The following is a 19,752-nucleotide window of genomic DNA, read 5'->3' as shown; positions in this document are numbered from 1 at the left end:
ATGGCGGCGGAGCGGCGCAAGGTCAAGCACCACTGGAGCGGCCCCTCGGAAGCCTGTCCCCGCAAGCGCAGCTGCCTCCGCGAGCCCGGGGATGCGGCCCCCCCCGGCCGGCCGGCCCGGGGCCCCGCGTCGCGATCCGCAGGGCCCGGCAGCCCCGCGCGCCTGAGAGCCCGCGGCGAGGACGATGCGGCCCGCCCGCCCAGGCCGCCCCGGGGCCCAGCTCGCCGCCCCGGCGCCTCCCCCTCGCGCGCCGCGGGCCCGGGTGTGGGCGGGGCCGCCTGCGGGGACGGCCTGACCCGGAGCGCGCGGGGGTGCCTGTCCTCGGGGGCGTCGCCTCTGCGCCCCGCCGACCCCGCTCTGGAGGACATGGCCTCCCTGGAGGAGGAAGCCTGCAGCCTCAAGGTGGGTGCGCGCCCCGGCCGCCGGCGGAGCCTCGTCCACGTGGCCCGAGGGGTGGGGCGGGAATGTGGGCGGCCGGGCGGGCGCGAGTAAATCGGGGTCTGGGAAGCGCTCGGGGCTCCCCGGAGTCTGGGCTCCGCCGAGGTCTCCTTCGGGCCGACCCAGAAGACCCAGGAGGCCGCCTGTGGTTCTGCCGCCTTCAAACTTGGCCACACTTTGGAACAATCCGGAATGTTTTGTTTGTGCCGGATCCCGGCCTGGCTTAATAGGGTGGGGCGCGGGCCGGGCGCCCCCGCTGTCGGGGCTGCTCTGGTCGTGGGCAGGTGCGGCCGGCCGGGGACGCCGCCCGTGGAAGGTGCATTGTCTGCTCAGCGGGCGCAGATGGAGGCGTTTCGGTGGTATAAATTGTCCGCCTCGTGCCCTGGTACTTTGGTCCGTTTTGGCTCAGAATTTGCTTCTTGGTGTGACTTTTCAGCAGTCTCAGTTTCTAGCACGTTGGGGTTTTGTTCGGTGGGGGTGTGGGCAGCGTTGAGTTCCCGTGGAGGGTAAACGTTCAGTTTCCTGATGGGCTGGGGGGTTCTCCGCACTTGGGGGCAGGCCGACCATGCAGCTCCTCCACGAACTCCTTCTGTACCAACTCTTTTGTGTAAGAAGACTTCGATTTCCTTTCTTTGTTTTTTAGCAAGAGAAAGTTGAGCACCGGCCTAGTTTGCACCAGGTAGTTTTCTGGCTGCTTGGGGTTCTCCAGTAAACGAAGAGCCCTACCTTCCCTGCCCTCCTGAGTTTGCATTCTGGTTTGGGGACCTTGGGCTTTCAGGGGTGAAGAGGAATTCTTTATGTGGGGGGACAAGTCCTGGGAAGTGAGTTATTTTAGCAATAGCAATAAAAATAGGCCCTCAGGAAAGTAGGGTTGTCTTTAAGGCTTTGCCAGGTGGTTTCTCACGTGGATTGGAGAACGGAGGCTGTGTTTGAGTTCTCATTGTGGGGAACCTTAACACAGTGCCCCGTTCTTTTCCAGTATGGGCCTCACAGAATTCTTGTATAGACACGTGTGTTGTTTTCTTTCTGGATTTTTTTCATCTGAAAAGTGATATCTTCGGCTGTCTTGAAAATACTGAATGTGACCTAAACATAAATTAGGTAAATATGGGACTTTGCTCCTACAGTTTGATCTTGTCATTAGTCTTTGGTGCATTGTCAGTGCATTTGGGCACGACATTAAGTAGCGTCAGCTGAGGAAATTCAGCTACATGGTAATTACAGGTAGAAGGCAGGAGGGGCAGGAAACTAATTCTGCCGGGTGGTTCAGGTGCGCTGGAGCTTTTGGTAGGCAGCTTAAGGCTTGAGGGTGCGGCCTGTCATCCATTTGGGTCCAATGCGAGCAGGAACCCACCTCTGTCCCCTGTAAGCCTAGTGCGCCTTGCTTATCCGACTGCACTGGCGGGTCCTTGTATACGAACTTTCTGCTGGCTCTCAGGCCCTGAGATGACTTCTGGGGGGCTGGGGAAACCGTCCCAAGACAGCCCCACTGTGCTGTGGCCCAGCAAAGAGCTGGAATGGAGGCTGAGGAGCTGGGCGGGCGCAGAGGGCAGGAAGGCTTTAGCCCAGGGCACTGGATTCAGGCAGGTGTGCGTTTTAGATCACTTGGCGTTGAACGAGGACAGCGTGAGGTGATGGCTTTAGTCAGCCCTGACTGTCCAGGTATAGGCGCCTCTCACCACCGTGGGCTTGGAAACTACCACTTTAAGTGAAATGATTTATGTCGAAAGTGTAGCAAGCAGGTCCCCAGCCTTGTCTTTATTGTCACTGTTAGTACCGAAGTGACATTTCTCAGAGACCTGTACGGTTCTGTGCTCATCTCCACGAATTACCAAAAATGCCTCTTCCCTCCCCCCTCAGTCTGCACCATCCCCCCCAACTCTGCAGTCCTGTGCGAACTGGTCTGGGAGGTCCCACGTCCTGCAGGCAAGCACAGCTCGGGCTCTCACCGCATGGCGTGTCCTCCCCTGGTCCTCCCCATGTCCTCACTCTCTACCCCTCTGCTGCTGCTCTTCTGCGCTTGCTCACGAACATGGCCCAAGCCTGGGGCAGCCTCGGCATACTGTGGCCTCTGCGCTAGGTCACCAAGTGTTCGAGGGGAAGGTGTTTGCCTTAATCCTTTCGGGCTGCTCTGTAACAAAATCCTACAGGCTGGGTGGCTCGTGGGCACAGAAATGCGGCTCTCACTGTCCTGGGGCCCGGCCAGATGAGCCGAGGGGGCAGTGGGCTCGGCGAGCACCGCTGTGGGTGGCAGCTTCCCATGTCCTCATGTGGTTTGTCCACACTTGGTGGGAGGGGGCTGGGGAACTCTCTGGGGCATCTAAATAATGGCCTTCAGCTCATGTGTGGGGGCTCTACTTGCGTTGCCTCCCAAAGGCCCCACCTAATACTTACATCACCTTGGCTTAGGTGTAGGCAGTTGACTTTGAGGGGAGGGGCAGACACGGTGACACCCTTGCTAGACCGGGCCTTTGGGAATGCATCAAGATTCCTGCCCACCGAGCTCAGCGTCGTCCATCTCTTATCTCCAGGACGGTGGAGAGGTTTTCTCAAATCCTGACGGTAACTGATCTTGCTTTACTCTGGAAGAGGCGGGCGCGTCTCGCCGTGGCGGCCAGGTGGTTTGTTCCTGACACTTGCCCAGCCACGGGGTTGCGCTGCTTTGTGACCCGGACCCGTGCCAGGTCCTTGCAGCTTTGACTTCTCAGCCCTTGCTGCGTTCTCCACTCGTATGTTTTCTGCCTCTTCCTGGGTGCCCAGGATGTTAGGGGAACTTGAGTCTGAATCCTGGCTCTGCCACTTAGACTCCTGCTGCCGGTTCCCCCTCTGTAAAGAGGTGTGGGTTGTAGGTCCACCCGAGACGGTAGGTGTATGTGTCTGTTTCCCGACCTTTCTTGGCATGCACAGTCCCCTTCTCTACCAGGGTGGGCGGACCGCTCGTCTGTGGGCTGAAGGTAGCCCGCTAGGGGCTCACAGTAGTGAAATAATTTGGGACGCTCGTGTTAAAAATAGATGTTGCTGCCTCAGCCCTCTACCTTGAACTCAAGATTTGAGTGACCCCTCCTCTTCCCCACTTTCCTTTTTCTTTTTTAAAAAATTTATTTGTGTAGAAGAACTGGGGCGTAGGCCAGAGATGCAAGGGGTGAGAGGATTCACCAGAGAGAGAACAGACAGATCTACTGAAACACACTGCTGAGGAGAGCAGTGGGCGAGACAGGAGAGGTCTGCTGCGCCACGTGGGTAGCTTCCGGCTGGATTGAACTTAGGCCTTCGCGTGATAGCGCTGAGACATAACCCCTAGGCCACCAGAAAAGTCCCCCATCTCCACATTCTACCCTTCCCTACTCTCCAGCCCTGGTGGTGGTTTTCTCCCTGGCGCTTGTCCCTCTCTGGCACATCTGTGCTGAGTTCCTTTCCTTCGTCAGCTGACAAGCCCTATCCCCAGATGCAGACCAGCGCCTGCTGCCACACAGCCGGTGAGCTGCAAATGCCTGCTCGGGGATAAAGCTGGAGATGTCTTGTTTTGCTGGGACAGCCTGGACCTGTAACTCGGGGTCTGTGTTCCCAAGTGGCAGTAGTTGGCTTGCAGAGAGGAGCGGGGGGGGCTTTGAGAGCCAGGAGTAGGATGTGCAGTGAGGCAGTGGGGGTGTGGGCTGGGGTGGCAGTTGGGGGGGGGGCGGTGAGCCAGGAGGGAAGTGGGCTGGGAAGCTGCAGCTGTGTCTGTGGGGCCCAAGGAGATTTAACCTGTGTGTTTTTTTAATTTTGTAAATTTATTTTCTTTGTTGCTAATTTTTGGACAGTGTTTGATTTCTCCCGCCAGCACCAGAGGGGCACCTGTGACCCACCACCGCCATCCCCTGTGCTGTCCCTCCCCCGACTCGATGCCTCCCTCCCCTGCTGTGTGCCTCAGGGCTCAGGTCAGCTTGCAAGTTTTGTTCAAGTGTATTTTTAAACTTACTAGATTTTCTTAAGTGTGCAAAGGGTCAGCAGTGTAGACTTCTGACCCTCAAGTCTCGCATTGGAAGATTCAATTAGTCAGAAAATGCAGAGATTCAGAATGAAAGTGAAAGCGCTGCTTCCTATCCAGCTGCCTGCGGTCACAGCTGCCAACTATTTGAGGCCATCCAGGGAAAAAACCTGCTTTGCTAATATCTACGTATTTCCAAAGGTTTCATGAGTTTGTTTTGTAACACACTGTGTGCTTTTGGAGGAGACAAAATTCCAGCAGTGCAAGAACCATAGAAATGATGCGCTTCAGCCCTTTTCCCTCCTCACGCCTCAGAGACGAGCCGTTAGAAACAGTTTGGCCCTCAGATCTCGTTTGCAAACGCACGTGTAAGGCGTTTTTCATCTACGACGGCTGGAAACCATCAGGTGGCATGCATCTCTTCACGTAGATGCTAACACGAAAACAAACGTGCCCGTGGGCCTCCCCTGGTAGTGCAGCGGTTGAGCGCTGGGCTGCGAGGCTGCCCGCAGCCTCTGCAGCGCCAGTTCGTTCCCCGGCTGCTGGCGAGGGTCCCACAAAAAAAAAAAACAAAACGTGCTCGTTTGTTTTTTTGCCACCGCCCTCCAGTGTCCCTTGTCCCTTTTGCCCCCACCTCCCCTCGGGGTGGTTATTACTGTCTGCTCCTTGTCGGAAGCATTTTACTTTGGCAAATCGTCTGTTATGTAAATGTCCAGGGTTTTTGTCTTCCTCACACACAATACTACGCATCGTACTTTCAGACTCCCTCCGTCTTGCTGTAAATAAATGGCTGTTTCATCTTTCCTGTGTAAAGGTTTTGTCTGATTTTTTTTTTCTCTCCCCTCCCCTGCCTTTCTTTTAAAAGTGGGCTGACCCTGCGCTTTTGTTAGTCAGTTACTTGCTCTTTGCTCTGTCCAGTGTAGCTGGGTGATTAGGGACCTCACTTTCTCTACAAGCTGTCTTAGAGCAGGTCTGTCCACTTCATTCAGCCATCCCTCTACTAGACATCTTTTGGGGTAAACTCCATTTTTCCTCAGTACGGGAAAATGGTTGACTAATCAGCGTGGAGGCCTTTCTCTAAGTGTATTTACTTGTGTGAGGAATTAATGGTCACGTAGTAGGCCTGCAGCTGTAGAGTGCCTTGGGCTAGTGGTGAAGCCAGGTCACAGCTGGGGCGGTTCGGAGGTTCTGAGGCAAGATTCATGGGCATTCTTACGCCCTGTTGGCATTAGACTGGCTCTGGTTTCGCAGCAGACGAACACTCCAGCTTCTTCACTCTGGGCTTCGGGGATGAGTGGGCGTGGAGGGGAGAGGAGAGGGACTGGGACTCGACCTGTATCTTGGGGGAGATTCAGGGCCAGAGGGTAGTTGGGTGTCTTGATGGACCCTGGTGTGGTCTCTGGAGATGAGGCACCTTCAACACCAAGGTTGATTTGGGGGAAGGAGTTTGTAGAAAACTTCGGGGAGGCTTGGGGTACAGTAGCGACGGCCACTGCAGTCACGCCTCAGGCCTCAGGACACAGGTGGAGTCCTCACTGAGCCCTTAGGGGTAGCTGCTTCTGGGGAACCCTTCCAGCGTGAAAATCTTGAGCCTCTCTTTGTCCGAGAGTGTCTTGGATGTGCAGTGGTCTGGCCCCCAAGGGGAGGGAGTCTGGTGTCTTAGCCTGTTCAGCTCTCGCCGGAGCTCCCCGCGGCCATGGGGAGGCGAGGAAGGACTAGGGAGCGGCAGCAGTGTAGTCCAGGCAGGTGGCGCTTCTTGGGCCGGGAGGGAGTGACCACCCAAAAGGGACCGTTGTCTTAGCCACTGTCACTTTCCCTTCCATGGGCAGGATCACCGATTGCTCATTCCGTGAAAGCACCCTTGGCATTTCGCCCTTGAATTCTTTCAAAAGTTCTGTTTTTTTCCCAGGTTGATTCCAAAGACAGTTCTCGTCACTCTACAAACTCCGAATTTGCGGCTGAAGCTGAGGGTCAGGATGATACCACTGAAGATTCAAGCAAGGTCCAGAAGAGGAAGAGGGATAGACTTCGAGACCAGGGCTCGACGATGATCTACCTGAAGGCCATCCAGGGCATCCTGGGCAAGTCCATGCCAAAAAGGAAGGGAGAGGCCGCATCTCGGGCCAAACCCAGCACGGGAGCGCGTCCTGCCCATGCGGAAGGGCCAGCCAGGAGTGGCTCTGCTCCTCAGAAGGACAGGGAGCAGGAGCGGGAGAGGGAGCAGGAGCAGGAGGAGAAGGAAGCGGAGAAGGAGAAGGAAGCGGAGAAGGGGAGGAAAGGGCCCGTTCGCGAGGTCAGCGCGGAGGAGCAGCCCGCGGCGGAGAAGAGGGGCTTTGGGGACAGGAGAGTGGTGATCCGCCCGCAGGGGCCGCCCAGCGAGGAGCCGCGTGATGACCGGAGGACGGTCGTTGACAAGTGCCCTCCGCCGCTGGAGTTTGTGGATGGCCCCGACCCTCCAGTAGAAAGCCAGAAGGTGAGTCAGCCTCACCCCACCCCTGGGGATTTCTGTTCTCGGCTCGGGTCTTTCCGGTTCGCCTGGAGTGTCACTGGCAGCAGCGCTGTCCTTAGCCAGGACTCGGGAAACAGATCGGTGTTTCTCTGCGAACATCCCTTCAGGGTTACCCAGCAGCCTCAGTGCAGTCTTGTTTTCTTAGGATTTGTGCTTTCAGGTGTGGCTTTGCCTGCTATAACAGGTCAGAATGACTGGCACAGGGAAAACAGAATTTTGGCCTAGGGAGGATATCAGGGACCCGGGGACTTCTGTGTTGATGCTCTGAATCGGGGAAGTAGCCGGACATCTGGTCTCTTCTTCATCTAGCTGGAATTTCAGCTTTTATTGTTTTTATTTTAGCTTTTTATAAAGAAATTTGAGACACCTACAAAAATGTACCCACATACCCATTCATTAATATTTTAGCATCTGTCACTTTAGTCTATTTCTAATTTATTTTACCTGTTAACTTTGCCCAGGATGTAGTAACTATTAATAGATATAAAAAGAGGTAGAAAGCTGTTATCTTCTATGTTAAAATTTTTGTTTCCCTTTCATTAACTGGATCACAAATATGTTTTCAGTGGAACAATAAAAAACTGATTGCTGTGATTACTATGATACAGTGAAGCCTGATGTCATAGTCTACAAAACTGCGCCTGTTAATACAACCACAGTATTAAGTTTCATTGAGAAATTAAAAAAAAAAAATTTTTTTTGGCATCTGTCTCTAAAAGATGTGAGGTCTTTAGAAACAAATACATCTATTTTCACACGTACACACATGCAGTTCTTACTGTCATAGACTATCCAATCAGTGGTTAAATTTCCCTGTTGGGTTCATGATTGTTTTATTTTGTTTGAAATAGGATCCAAATAGGAGCCATCTGTGGCAGCTTCTAAATATGTAAGGTCGCTTAGTCTCTGTAGATACCTCCTCCTCCTCTCCCTGCTTCCCTCAGGCTCAGTGTTGTCATTTATTTGTAAAAGACATGGCCATTTGTCTTGAGTTTTCCATAGCTGAGATTTTTGCTGGTGGATGTAGCGCACTTTGAATCTATATGATGCTGTCCCTGGAAATTTTTTTTTTTTAAAGATTTATTTATACAAGCACTGGGTATAGTCAGAAGCACGGGAGGGTGAGAGAACTCACCAGAGCGGGGAACAGAACAGGCAGACTGACGAAGTACAGTGTTGAGGGGAGCAGCAGGCATGGCAGGAGAGGTCTGCGCGCCATGTGGGACCCTCTCTGGCGGCCGGGGATTGAACCAGCACTGTAGAGGCTGCAGGCAGCTTCGCAGCCCAGTGCGCAACCGCTGTGCCACTGGGGAGGCCCAGTCCCTGGAAATTTTATCCCATTTTCAAATAGCTGTTCTCACCACATTCAGGCATTTGTTGTTCCTGCCGTTCTTTCTGAAGGTACATTTTCAGGATTGCCATAATGTAAGCACCTCCAATTGTTGTTGGGTGTTTTTTCTGTTGTTTGTTTGCTTTGTTTTGGTAACTACATTCCTGTAGTTCGAAAAATCAAAAATAGCGATATTTAGTGCAGTCAGCCTGGTCCTGTGTAGCCCGTTCTTGTACCCAGGGCTGTTGCTGCAAGTTTCTTGAGCATTGTCCAGTGGACTTTATGGATGAATACTTTGCTTTTTCAAAGTGGTCTTTAAAAACAGTCAACAGTGATCTTAAAAGGCTTGTTTAAAATAAGGTCCAACACTTAAAACTCATCACCTCGGGAATAATGGTTAAATTTGTTGCATTTCTTTGACCAGCCCCCTCAGGTTTTATAAAAATGAATGCAAGGGGCCTCCCCGGTGGCGCAGCGGTTGAGCACTGGGTTGCGAAGCTGCCCGCAGCCTCTGCAGCGCCGGTTCGTTCCCCGGCTGCTCCCCGGCCACCGGAGGAGGGTCCCACATGGCGCGCAGACCTCTCCTGCCGCCCGCTGCTCCCCTCCGCAGTGTACTTCGGTCCTTCTGCCTGCTCTGCTCCCTGCTCTGGCTCTGGTGAATTCTCTCACCCTCCCGCGCTTCTGACTGTCCCCAGTGCTTGTATAAATAAATAAATAAATAAATAAATAAATCTTTAAAAAAAAATTAAAAAAAAAAAATGAACGCATGGAACCCGTTCAGAGCTGGCTTGGTTGAGGGCCGTCGAGAGTTGTCTGTCTTCTTCCAACAGATGAGAGGATGCGACCGCACAGACTCTGCGGATGTGAATGGAAGATGGTACCTCCCGAGGGGTCACTGTGGGGGCAGAGCCTCCCTTATGTGTCCTTTCCTTTGGGCTCTTTCTTGGTGATTTTAGTCGCATTAATAACTTGCTCTTGTAGAAGTTGGTAAAACACATATTGAAGGGCTGCACTGCAGAGGTGCTGGTGCTTGAGGACCACTTCAATGTTCGGGTGCCTGGTTCCTGCTCGTCTCTTGGGAAGTTCAGTGGGAAAACAAACTCGCAGGCTGAGGCAAGGCTGCGGTTTCTTAGTGTCTGGGTTGATAGAAAGTTCTGTCATAAGCAGGATCGATTTTGAAGATTTCTTTATTTATGCAGACAAGAACTTGGGTACAGGCCAGAGTTTTGGGGGGTGAGAGGATTCACCAGAAAGAGTGGGGAACAACAGGCAGATTGACTGAAATGCACTGTTGAGGGGAGCAGGAGAGACAGGAGAGTCTGTTGCACCATGTGGGTAGCTCCCTGGCCGGGAATCAATCAAACTCGTGCTGCAGTGGCTGCGATTAGCTTCATAGGTTGCATCTTAACCCCTTGCCCCACCAGGGAGGCCCCCATTTTTGAAGGGTAGTTTAGAAGATAACTTAAAACACTTTGTATAGAGGGCCTCCCCTGGTGGCGCAGGTGGTTGAGTGCAGCACTGTGAAGCTGTCCGCAGCCTCTGCAGCGCTGGTTCAATCCCGGCCTGCCGGCGAGGGTCCCACATGGCGCGGCAGACCTCTCCTATCGTGCCCACTGCTCCCCTCAGCAGTGTATTTTGTCAGTCTGCCTGTTCTGTTCCCCGCTTTGTCTCTGGTGAACCCTCTCACCCTCCTGCGCATCTGGCCTGTTACCCCGGTTCTTGTATGAATAAATCAATAAATCTTAAAAAAATAGATATTAAAAAAAATTTGTATAGAATTTTCAGGCATATTCCAGGTAAGCAGTGGAAGGACCCCTAGAACCCACCACCCACCTCGCATCAGGTCACATTTCAGGTGTGCTGTGACCGACCTTATCCTGCATTTCAGAAGTGGCTCTGGCTTCAGTATTTCTGTTAGGAGAGGAGTGGCAGGAAGAAACCTAACGCCTGAAAGTACAAAACAGGGCATTTATAATTCATTTAATTTTTGTTACCAATACTTGTTTCCTTTTGGATTTGTTTCCTTAGAAATGTGAAAAATTAGTCTGGACAACAGAAACAAAAAATGTTTTGTTCCGTTTTAAGGTGGTAATCCATTTACCCTTGATGCTTTCATAGTGGGTTTTTAAAAACATATAATTTATATTTGCTAATAAAAACCTTAAGAAAAGAGTTTTAGAAGGTCTCCAGCCCCTGGTGCTGGTGGACGGGGCTGTGGTAGCATGGGGAAGCCTGGCACTTATGCACAGGGTGGGTTTTTTTTCCTTAAGTTGAAATCTGTGTTTATGTATTTCTCAAACCTGATCTGCATCAAAATGACACGGAGAATTAAGTTCAGATTTCTTGGCCTCGCTAGGGACCCCTTGAATTGCAGTGTCTCAGTGGCGCAGACCTTAAGTTATACTGTATTTTCTAAAAATCCCCTAGTTGCTTCTGACATGAAGCTGGGTTCAGGAGCCCCTTGTACCTTCATGGCACACGTTCATCCCATGAGCATTCGCGAGCACGTTGTTGCCAGGTCCTGGTGTGGGTGTTCCGGGACTACAGCGAAGAAGATAAAAGTCCCTGATCTTCTGGAACTTAAGTTCTAGCAGGGCTAAGTTACTGTTGCTTGGTCACCTTGTGGCCTCACTAACACTTTATTCCATGAGTCTGAGACTAGCCAGCTCTGGGTTGGAGGGTTCTTCATGGGAACCCATTTAGGCACTGGGGGGCTGCAGTCTGACAAGGCTGCTCGTCCTTTGTGCTCATTCCCATACCTGGTGCGGCTCCTGGGACCTGCCCCTCCGCTGAACATGGCCTCGGAGTGTCCGGCTTCTGGGGAGCAAGGTGAAAGCCAGGTGTCCCCTGCACGTCCCTTGGTTACAGTGAGCCCTAGTTGGCCCCTTGCAGGCGGAGGGCCATAGACCCGCCTCTCCATGGCAAGCCGGGGCCAAGCGTTTGTGGATGCGCTGTCTGCATTTTGAGTTTCTTGGGGACTAGTTGGCAGAGGTGAGGTGTTAGCTGCTGCTGGTCTGAAACCCCTGTGCACAGTGTGCTCGAGAGGTTTCTTCCTGAGCCTCTGAAGGAAGGGGAGTGTGGGGGGAGCATCCCCTGCAGGGCTGTCAGGGCTCCTGGTGACAGGGTTATTCCCTGGACCTGGTGTAGCGGTCCCGGGCTCACTTTCTGGAAATGCCAAGGAAACTGGGTGATAAAGCGTGGTAATGACGGCACAGAGCCTTCGCGGTGGCCGTCTCCCCCGGGAGGCTAACCCTCTGTTGTTGCTTCTCCGCAGACTAAAGGCAGGGAGGTGGTGATAGAGCACTCCTCCTCCGGAAGCGACTGGTCCGACGTGGACGAGATCTCCACAGTGCGGTTCTCTCAGGAGGAGCCCGTCTCGCTGAAACTCTCCACAGTTCCAGAGCCTTCCGCCTTCCCCACTGACTATGTCATGTACCCGGCCCATTTGTACAGCAGCCCTTGGTGCGACTACCCCAGCTATTGGACCAGTGGCCCCAAGCCCTCTGGCTACCCCGCCTTGGGCGGTGGCAGCAAGGACACACCGCAGGCTGGCAGGGGCACGCGGGGGCTCCGGAGCGACTACTCCCCCAGCTCCACCGTGAGCTCCCAGAACACCGCCAGGGACCTGGAGGCGGCAGAGGAAGGCCGGTCCCAGAACTCTCGTACATTTCGTTTCTCCAGAAAGTCAGAAGAAGAGGTCAAGGAGAAAAGGACATTCCAGGAGGACCCCACCCCGCAGCTGTGTGCAGGATATGCCTCTAGCTCCCTGCCGAGGGGCCACCGGGGGCCGGGTCTCGAAGAGGGCTTCATCGACACCCACTGTCATCTGGATATGCTCTACTCCAAGCTGTCTTTCAAGGGGACCTTCACCAAGTTCAGGAAGGTTTATAGCAGCTCCTTCCCCAAGGAGTTTCAGGGCTGTATCTCTGACTTCTGTGACCCCCGGACACTGACAGATTGTCTGTGGGAGGAGCTGTTGAAGGAGGATCTGGTTTGGGGGGCCTTTGGCTGTCACCCTCATTTTGCACGCTACTACAGCGAGACTCAAGAGAGAAATCTTTTGCAAGCCTTAAGGCATCCCAAGGCGGTGGCATTTGGGGAGATGGGCTTGGATTACTCGTACAAGTGCACCACGCCGGTCCCGGAGCAGCACAAGGTAACTGGCCTCTGTGCCGCTTGAGGCTGGACTTGGGTGGGGGCCCTGATGCGCGCTTTCTCGGTCCGGAAGTGGGGAATTCACAGTCTCCCGAGCTGTGAGCTGTCTGTGTCATTTGTCAAGTGCTTTGGGCTCTTATCTCTCAGCTTCAGTCTCTAAATGGGGTGACAGGTACCTTGTGAAAGCGTTTGTTTTCCTTCCTGATGTTTAAAGTGAAATATGCCTCCTGCAGGATATTGGGAAAATATAAAACGTATTCTTTTTTTTCTTTAATTCAAAATGCAAGGCTCATTTCCCATGCACCGGGGTCGTGAATGTCGCTGTCCTGGTGTTTGCCCGCCCAGGGTGATGTGGCGATGCGGCTGGGGCCCGGCGGGAGTGCGTGATGCGGGAGGGGCGGGGCGTGAGCTGAGGGCTGTCCTCTGGGCTGGCGGCGCTGGACCCGCTGCTACCCTCTCCGGGCGGCGGGGAGCCTTATCCCCAATGGTCCTGGCGTCTGTGTTTATGGGTTAAGAGGAAGCAGGGCTCTTCCAGAGTCAGTTTTTTAAATTTCCCTTTGACCAAAGGGGGAAAATTCACAGGAGGTCTCCAGCACGCCGTACCCTCGAGGAGACAGGGCCCAGCTCGAGCGCGCTGGGGCCGCGGCAGGCGTCCGGATCTGAGGGCTCTGCGGGGTGGTGTGCGAGGCGCCCTGTTGAGGCAGGAGGGTGCGAGCTTATTTGTGACTGTTTCCACTTTGTGACGTGACGCGGGTCTGCCGGGAGTAGCGCTGCTCCGCAGGTAGGCGCCCGCGCCCGTCTGGCTGGAGTTCCTGTTCACCCCCGGGGTTAGGGACATTGAATCTCTAACCGGAGTGTGGGGTGAGATAGCTTAGTCCAGGGACACGGGAACGGAGGCGTCGGAGGGAGCGAGACAGATGTTTAATGTTTTGCTTTCCCAGCTGGTTTCTGCGGCTCAGGGCAGATGTGCTTTGGGAGGGGGAACAGTTCAAAGGTGCTGGCGGGAGGAGGGTTCTGTGTGCTCGTGTGCAGAGCTGCTTATTGAGTGCCTGCTCTTGCCAGAAAACGTGCCGGGTCCTTTCCGGCGACTCTTCCCTTCCTCCTGGGGTGTGGCCGGCGCGCGTGGAGGGCGTGGGGCTCGGCCTGCGGGCAGAGAAGCCGGGAGTGACAGCACAGTGGATGCAACCTTGACTTGGGAGGCGGCATGAAGACCAGAAGATGGTGATTCAGGGCGCTGCCGGACAGAGCTGGGCAGAGTGAATGTGAGGGGCCTGCCGCCTGGGTTGGGCCTGCCGCCGGGCAGCTAGGGAGTTGGGGCTGCCGCCTGCACCCTGTGTGGGCAGAGGGGCGGGACCAGACGGGACAGAAAGGTGGGTGGTTGTGTCGCTTTCCTCTAGGGACTGGCAGGGCGCCGGGCAGATGTCCCCCCTGGTGCTGGTGGTGATTCCGGACCGGCTGGGAGAAGTCTCTGTAAGGAAGACTGGCGATGGGCTCAGCGCCCGTGATGTGTTTGGGGACATTTGTTTTAAACAAGAGGCAGTAAATTGCTGGTCGGGGGAGGGCAGCACTGCTTGTGGAGGTGAGGAAGACGTGAAAATAGTTCTGTGGAACACTGGACTAGTGATTGTCCTGTTCTTGATGCCAGTCTGAACTTGGGCACCGAAAGGAGAGGTGGAAAGTAGCTACTGCCTCCTGGGGGTCTGTGCCGAGTCGCATCTGCCTGGAGGCAGAGGGGCTGACAAGCGCCTCACCTGTCCTGCTGAAAGTTCTCTCTTGCCAGGGGAAGAATAGTGTATGGAAGAACCACATGTGGCCAGGAGGTGGGGTGCCGGCCCACCTCACTGTGAGAGCTGCTTTCTGTTACCTGGTCCTTCCGGAAGGGCTGGGAAATAGAGAAAAGTAAAAGAATTGGGGGGAGTGGGTAGATGGCCGGCTACCTGGAGCAAGCCAGTGCCGGCGTTCTCCTGGCTTGGCTGTGCCCATGGACTCAGCCTGAACGTGCCGTGTAGCTTGCGGGCAGTGCCTGGGCGGTGTGTGGGGTCCTTGGTGTCGGGGCTGGAAGCTGGGAAGGAGGGGCGTCCTTCCCCGCGGGCGGGCTGACCCCCGCTCTGCTGCCTCCACTGGAATCAGTCACTGAGGTAATGAGTACGGGAGAGCTGCCTCTGGGCCGCCCCCAGGAGAGGCCGATATATATATATCGGTGGAATCCCTGGAAATGAGAGACCAGCGGGGGGGCTCGGGCTTCCGCAGACAGGAGAGAGTGATTAGCTGGATAACTAATTCTTGGCACTTCGTTCACTTCTGTTTTTCAGCCGGGTTCCTGGTGAGGACAGATGCTCTGCAGAGCTTTCCCCAGCCACAGCTTCCCACCTTCTGATGGTTTCTTCTTCCGTCTTAACGTTTAAGAAATTCGAGTGTGTTTCACAAGGAGTTAGCAATTTAATGCTGTTGTCCCTTGGCGCATGGCGGTGGGTGGTTGATGGCTTGGGTTACGAGCACCTGTCGCAGAATCAAGGAAATGCGTGTTGTGTGTACTTAATTTTTAAAAAAGAAAATAGGAAATTTCTTCCTCAAAAGTCTATTTTGAAGGTGGTTTTTTCACTTGTGAAAATGTTCCTGTCTCATTTCTACACTTTGAAAAACACACTGAGAGCAGCGGTGTAGTATTCTGCCCACGGCTGTCCTTGCTTCAATAGCGCACGGGATGCTCTGGACGCGAGATCAAGAGTTGGATTGGAATTTCTCGGATCTTCTGGTTTCTGTCGGGTCCAGGGAGGGCAGCTGAACACTTGGTGGGGGTCAGGAGCGCCCCCAGCTGACTGCAGTTTCCTGAATCAGCCTGTCTTTGAGGCCGGCCCAGCGCCTGTGCCGTTGGCGCCTGTGGTCATCTTCCTACCGCTGAAAAGTTTTCAGGAGTTACATCGGCGTTGGTGTTGGGTCAGTGCTGTTTCGATAAAGTGTTAGGCTGAAAAGGTTGTTCTCGAGCATCACCTGAATCAAAGGACCGAGAGCACCCCTTTTTTGAGGTAAGAACGCACCCGAGTGACGTTCCACAACTGGAAAAATGGCGCGTGGACCCGTGGAGACAGTACACTTAAGATGGAGTAGGTTGTTCACGAGGAATGAATATTTTCTTCTTTGTTTTAACCTGGAAGAGTTACTCAGGTTGTTGTCGGTGTCTTGTAGTAGTGACAGCTCACAGGTGGCTGGAGCTGAGAGAATGTATTGTCTGCAGGTGTTGACTTAGAGTCTGGTTGGGTCTGAAGCAGGAAAGCAAGTCACAGAAAGTATGTGTAGTGTTTATTCTTTCAACTAATATTTGAGCACCTGAGAGCCGGGCATTGGGCTGGGCACATGGTAATGAATAGGGAGGTGGGGGAGACCCACCATGCATGTCCCCAAGGAATGATCCTCTTCCGTCCTCCTGTCATCCATCAGTCGTCAGTCTCTTGCCTCCCCACCCACAGTGCATGTCAGCAGCTCGCTAGGAAATGGGGCGGAAGGTGATTGATTGCTCAGGGCGTGGGAGTAGAGGTGGGGACAGTGAGGGGAATTTGCACTTTGCTCCCGAAGCTCCCCTCTACCCCCCCAAACCCTAGTAAGCATTGCATAGTGGTGGTGATGTGGCCTGGGTTTGTCTGGCGCTGCAGCCTGCCAGCTGCCCTCACCGGTGCTGCGCTTCGTTTGATTGCCTGATGGGCTGAGGTGCCTGCCCGGGGTGCTCATGAGGAAGGTGGTCGCGGCGTGCCTGAGGTGCTCCTGGCCCTGACAGTACGCACTCTGCGGGGGTAGCCGGTATTACAGATATGATAGTCTCACTGGGCACGGTGGGGGTGCCCATTGGGCTGGTGTCCCTGAGGGAACAGACCTTGCCAGCCGGGGATGTGACTTTGTGTGATGTGACTTGTCGTCCCCAGGTGTTTGAGAGGCAGCTGCAGCTGGCCGTGTCCCTGAAGAAGCCCTTGGTGATCCACTGCCGGGAAGCCGACGAAGACCTGCTGGGCATCATGAAGAGACTCGTGCCCTCGGACTACAAGATCCATAGGTTAGGAGGCTGGCGCTCGGGCGGTGTGCGCGCACCCCTCTGCCCGGCACCGTGCGCGCGGCGCTGTGTCTTGTGTTTCTCGCCTGTGAGTTCGGTGGAAACCGCCTGCAGTTTCTGCCGTGTGGCCATTTTTTACTTATGAAATGGCAGCTGCGTGCGGTTTGAGTTCATGGTCTGAATAAAGAAGGCACAGAAGGGGCCTCTCGGGACCCCGGTCCTAAGTGTCCGGCTGTTGATTCTGGGAGAGGCTACCTGGGGCCCAGTGAACACCCCAGGGCACCTCAAAGGAGATTTTCTTTGCTTTTTTGAATTTGAAAGCTCATTTCACCCTGGCTGGCGTCCCGGCGCAGGGTGTGTTTTCTCGGCGGGTATCTGGGCTCCTCAGCTGCGTGTGGGGAGCATTCTCTACTCTCCTGGGCTGTGCCTGTCTGGGCGTTGCTTGGCTCAGGGGCGGCCTGGAGGGCTGCGGGAGACAGGAGTCAGCTGGTGACTCCCTGGTGAGAGTGTGGCGCTGAGGTGGATGTCAGGTGTGGCGGGGCCAGAGGAGGGCTCCTAAGCTGGCTGCAAAGCACTGGGGGGGAAGCCTGGGCTGGCTCCTTAACTGAGCGGGCCCAGGACAGGAGCCGGGACTTGGTGGGTAGAAGTGGGTGGAGCTGCCAGCCAGGCCTCTAGCCCGCACCCTCGTGGTGCCCTCTGCCCTTGGCTGGGGTTGCGCACACAGGGGATGAAGCTTGTCCCGTCACCTCTTCTGGGCTGCTTGGCTCTTTGCTGCGGAGCTAACATTGAAGGGAATCTCACAGGCGGCAGGTGGAGGAGGCCGCATGCGCCGGGTGCTGCCGGAGCCCTGCCTTCTCAGAGGGGTGCGTGGGGCACTCAGGACACGGACAGGGAACAAGGAACGGGAAAGAAATTCCCCCGCAGCCCCACTCACTTTTGGTTTCTGTCCAGTTCGACTCCTGGGAGGAAATGCCCCGCAGTGGCCGTGCCTTAGCAGGGCTGCGGCTTTTCCTTCTTCCTCTCTGTCCCTGTGCTGTGGCCCGGGCCTTGCAGGTGTGCCCTCCGGCAGGGGTGTGCCGGCCGGTGCCTGCTGGGGGCTGCTGCGTGGCTCTCAGAGTCGCCAGGGTCTCCAGAGGAGGCTGCTCTTGTTTGCTGTGGAGACTTTCCCTCTGCCGCGGTCTCTTCATTCCTGGGCGCCTAGCCGGGGCACTGGCGGGCCGGGCGTGCGGCTGCAGGGGCCGGGCTGCGAGCAGGGGTGGGGCGAGGCCCTGATGAGCACTCCTCTCGCCCAGGCACTGCTTCACTGGCAGCTACCCGGTCATCGAGCCCCTGCTGGAGCACTTCCCCAACATGTCGGTGGGCTTCACGGCGGTCCTGACCTACTCTTCCGCCTGGGAGGCCCGGGAAGCCCTGAGACGGATCCCGCTGGAGAGGATCATCGTGGAGACAGATGCGCCCTACTTCCTGCCTCGACAGGTAGGCGTGTCTGCAGGCGGCGCGCAGGCCCGGAGCGGGCGGGCGGAGGGCGGGTCACCCTGACGAGGATGGCAGGGCCCGAGCCCCAGTGACTGCCAGGCCCCAGCCTCGGCCGTGTAGGTGTCTCCTCATTGTTGCTCTGCAGAAGCGAAAGTCTAGGGGGCTGAGAAGCTGAAGGGTAACCACTCTCTTCCAGGCAGTGCAAAGCCCTACCCTGTAGAGGGTAGTCCAAGGAAGCGTGGGACCCTGCTCACCCAGAGCCCCCATGACTAGGACTCTCCCTGCACCTGCAGGTAAAGGGGTCTCTACAGGGCAGCCCCAAAGAGGTCCTTGCTGGGGCAGGGCTGGGGAGGGAGCGCTGTGTGACGGCTGTGCGCAGGAGGCCCAGTGACGTCCTGATGCTTGGTGTCTTCCAGGTTCCCAGAAGCCTTTGCCAGTACGCCCACCCGGGCCTGGCCCTGCATACGGTTCGCGAGATTGCCAGGGTCAAGGACCTGCCGCTCTCCCGGACCTTGGCTGCTCTGCGCGAGAACACCAGTCGCCTCTACAATCTTTAAGCAGAGAGGGCGCAGCCAGGAGTCTCCAGAAAGGTCATACAAGTTCAGATTTTACATTTTTTTTTTAAATTAGGGCAAAACTATCTTTGCTGCCTTTTCTGAATGTAGAGAGTGTCAGCATAGGGCGAGCATTAAGTCTGATGTGTCTCAAGTGAACTTGGTCTGGAACCTTTTTCCTTTTCTCTTCTTAATCCTCCAGGACGCCCCGGGGCCTGTCAAGCACGGGCTGGGCTTGGACTCTGCCTGTGTCCGGGCCCAGGATGTGTCTGGAGAGCCCGTCGGAGCTAGGAAACCGCGTCTTTAAGGCCTCTGCTTCTGGCTGGTGGGCAGGGTGCAGGGGAGGGGACTGAGGGGTGGGCCTCTCAGGCAGGAGCGAAGGAGGCAGCAGCCGTTGGCGGGCGCACGCGTGGCCATTCCAGATCCCTGCTCGCTGCAGCCATGTTCCGAGCAGCCTTTGAACAGTCACCCTCCTCTGCGCACACCGGCTGTGTGGCTTGGTTCCTGGTTCACAGTCCTAAAAAAAGACCGATGCGGGAATGTCCTGTGGGCACGTTTGCTGGAGTCTTGTCTCAGCGGTTGATCTTCCTGCACCCTGTGAAGTCACCCTCTTCTTTCCCTGGACGACTCTTCGCTGGGGCCGTGTCGGGCAGCGGAGGACTCTGCGCTTGGCCTCCCTGCTCTGGTGCCGTCGGTGAGGGGCAGGAGCGCCCCTACCTGTTCCAGGAGTCCTGCGCGTGGAGATTCAGGACAGACTGGGGTGCTCAAGGACGAGGCCCCAAAGAAATTATTCCCACTTCCTGGTGCCCCGAGGGCCACAGCTCCTGGTGATAAACAGACAAAGGTCCTTGTACAGCAGAAGCCGCTTGTTCTCTGGGGGGCCCAGCTGCTCTTGGCTGCATTTTTACCCCCTTCTGAATGCTGGAGCAGAAATACTCCTGTCTTGTCCCGCTCAGCAGGCCCTGCGTGTCTGCAGGTGGAGAGGCGGCCGACTTAATTCTCTGCAGCTCTGGGGGCCGCCCGGGCACCGTTGCCTGTGCAGAGCGGTAGGCCGGTGTCTGAGGCTCGCGGGCTCCTTGGCCTTCATCTCCGCTGTCCCTCCTCCACGTTGGAAGTACAAGCCTCTCCCGGGCCTCGGAGCTGCCCGTCCTCTAAGTTGTGCGCTGCTGGCTCTGGGCCGCGTGAAGGTGTCTTCCCTACAGCCCCTGGATGAGGGCAGAGGTTCAGTGTGAGGACGCTGCTCTTCCCCGACCTCCACAGCCGGACAGGCCGCCCTGCTCG

At 55.6% G+C, this 19,752-nt stretch overlaps 1 protein-coding gene across 1 annotated transcript; it reads left to right on the top strand.

The window, feature by feature from the left end:
• TATDN2 (TatD DNase domain containing 2) lies at positions 1–18,474 on the top strand (the record flags this gene model as incomplete). Its single annotated transcript, XM_084248026.1, has 6 exons — positions 1–402; positions 6,315–6,878; positions 11,519–12,400; positions 16,317–16,444; positions 17,734–17,917; positions 18,334–18,474. The coding sequence occupies 6 exons, from the start codon at positions 1–3 to the stop codon at positions 18,472–18,474; spliced, it is 2,301 nt and encodes a 766-aa protein (XP_084104152.1).
• Positions 18,475–19,752: the final 1,278 nt, after the last annotated feature.

Source organism: Talpa europaea, assembly GCF_964194135.1.
Source record: "Talpa europaea genome assembly, chromosome: 11".
NCBI lineage: Eukaryota > Metazoa > Chordata > Mammalia > Eulipotyphla > Talpidae > Talpa > Talpa europaea.
Note: the sequence above shows the minus strand (reverse complement) of the source record. Positions and strands in the feature narration are given on the sequence as shown.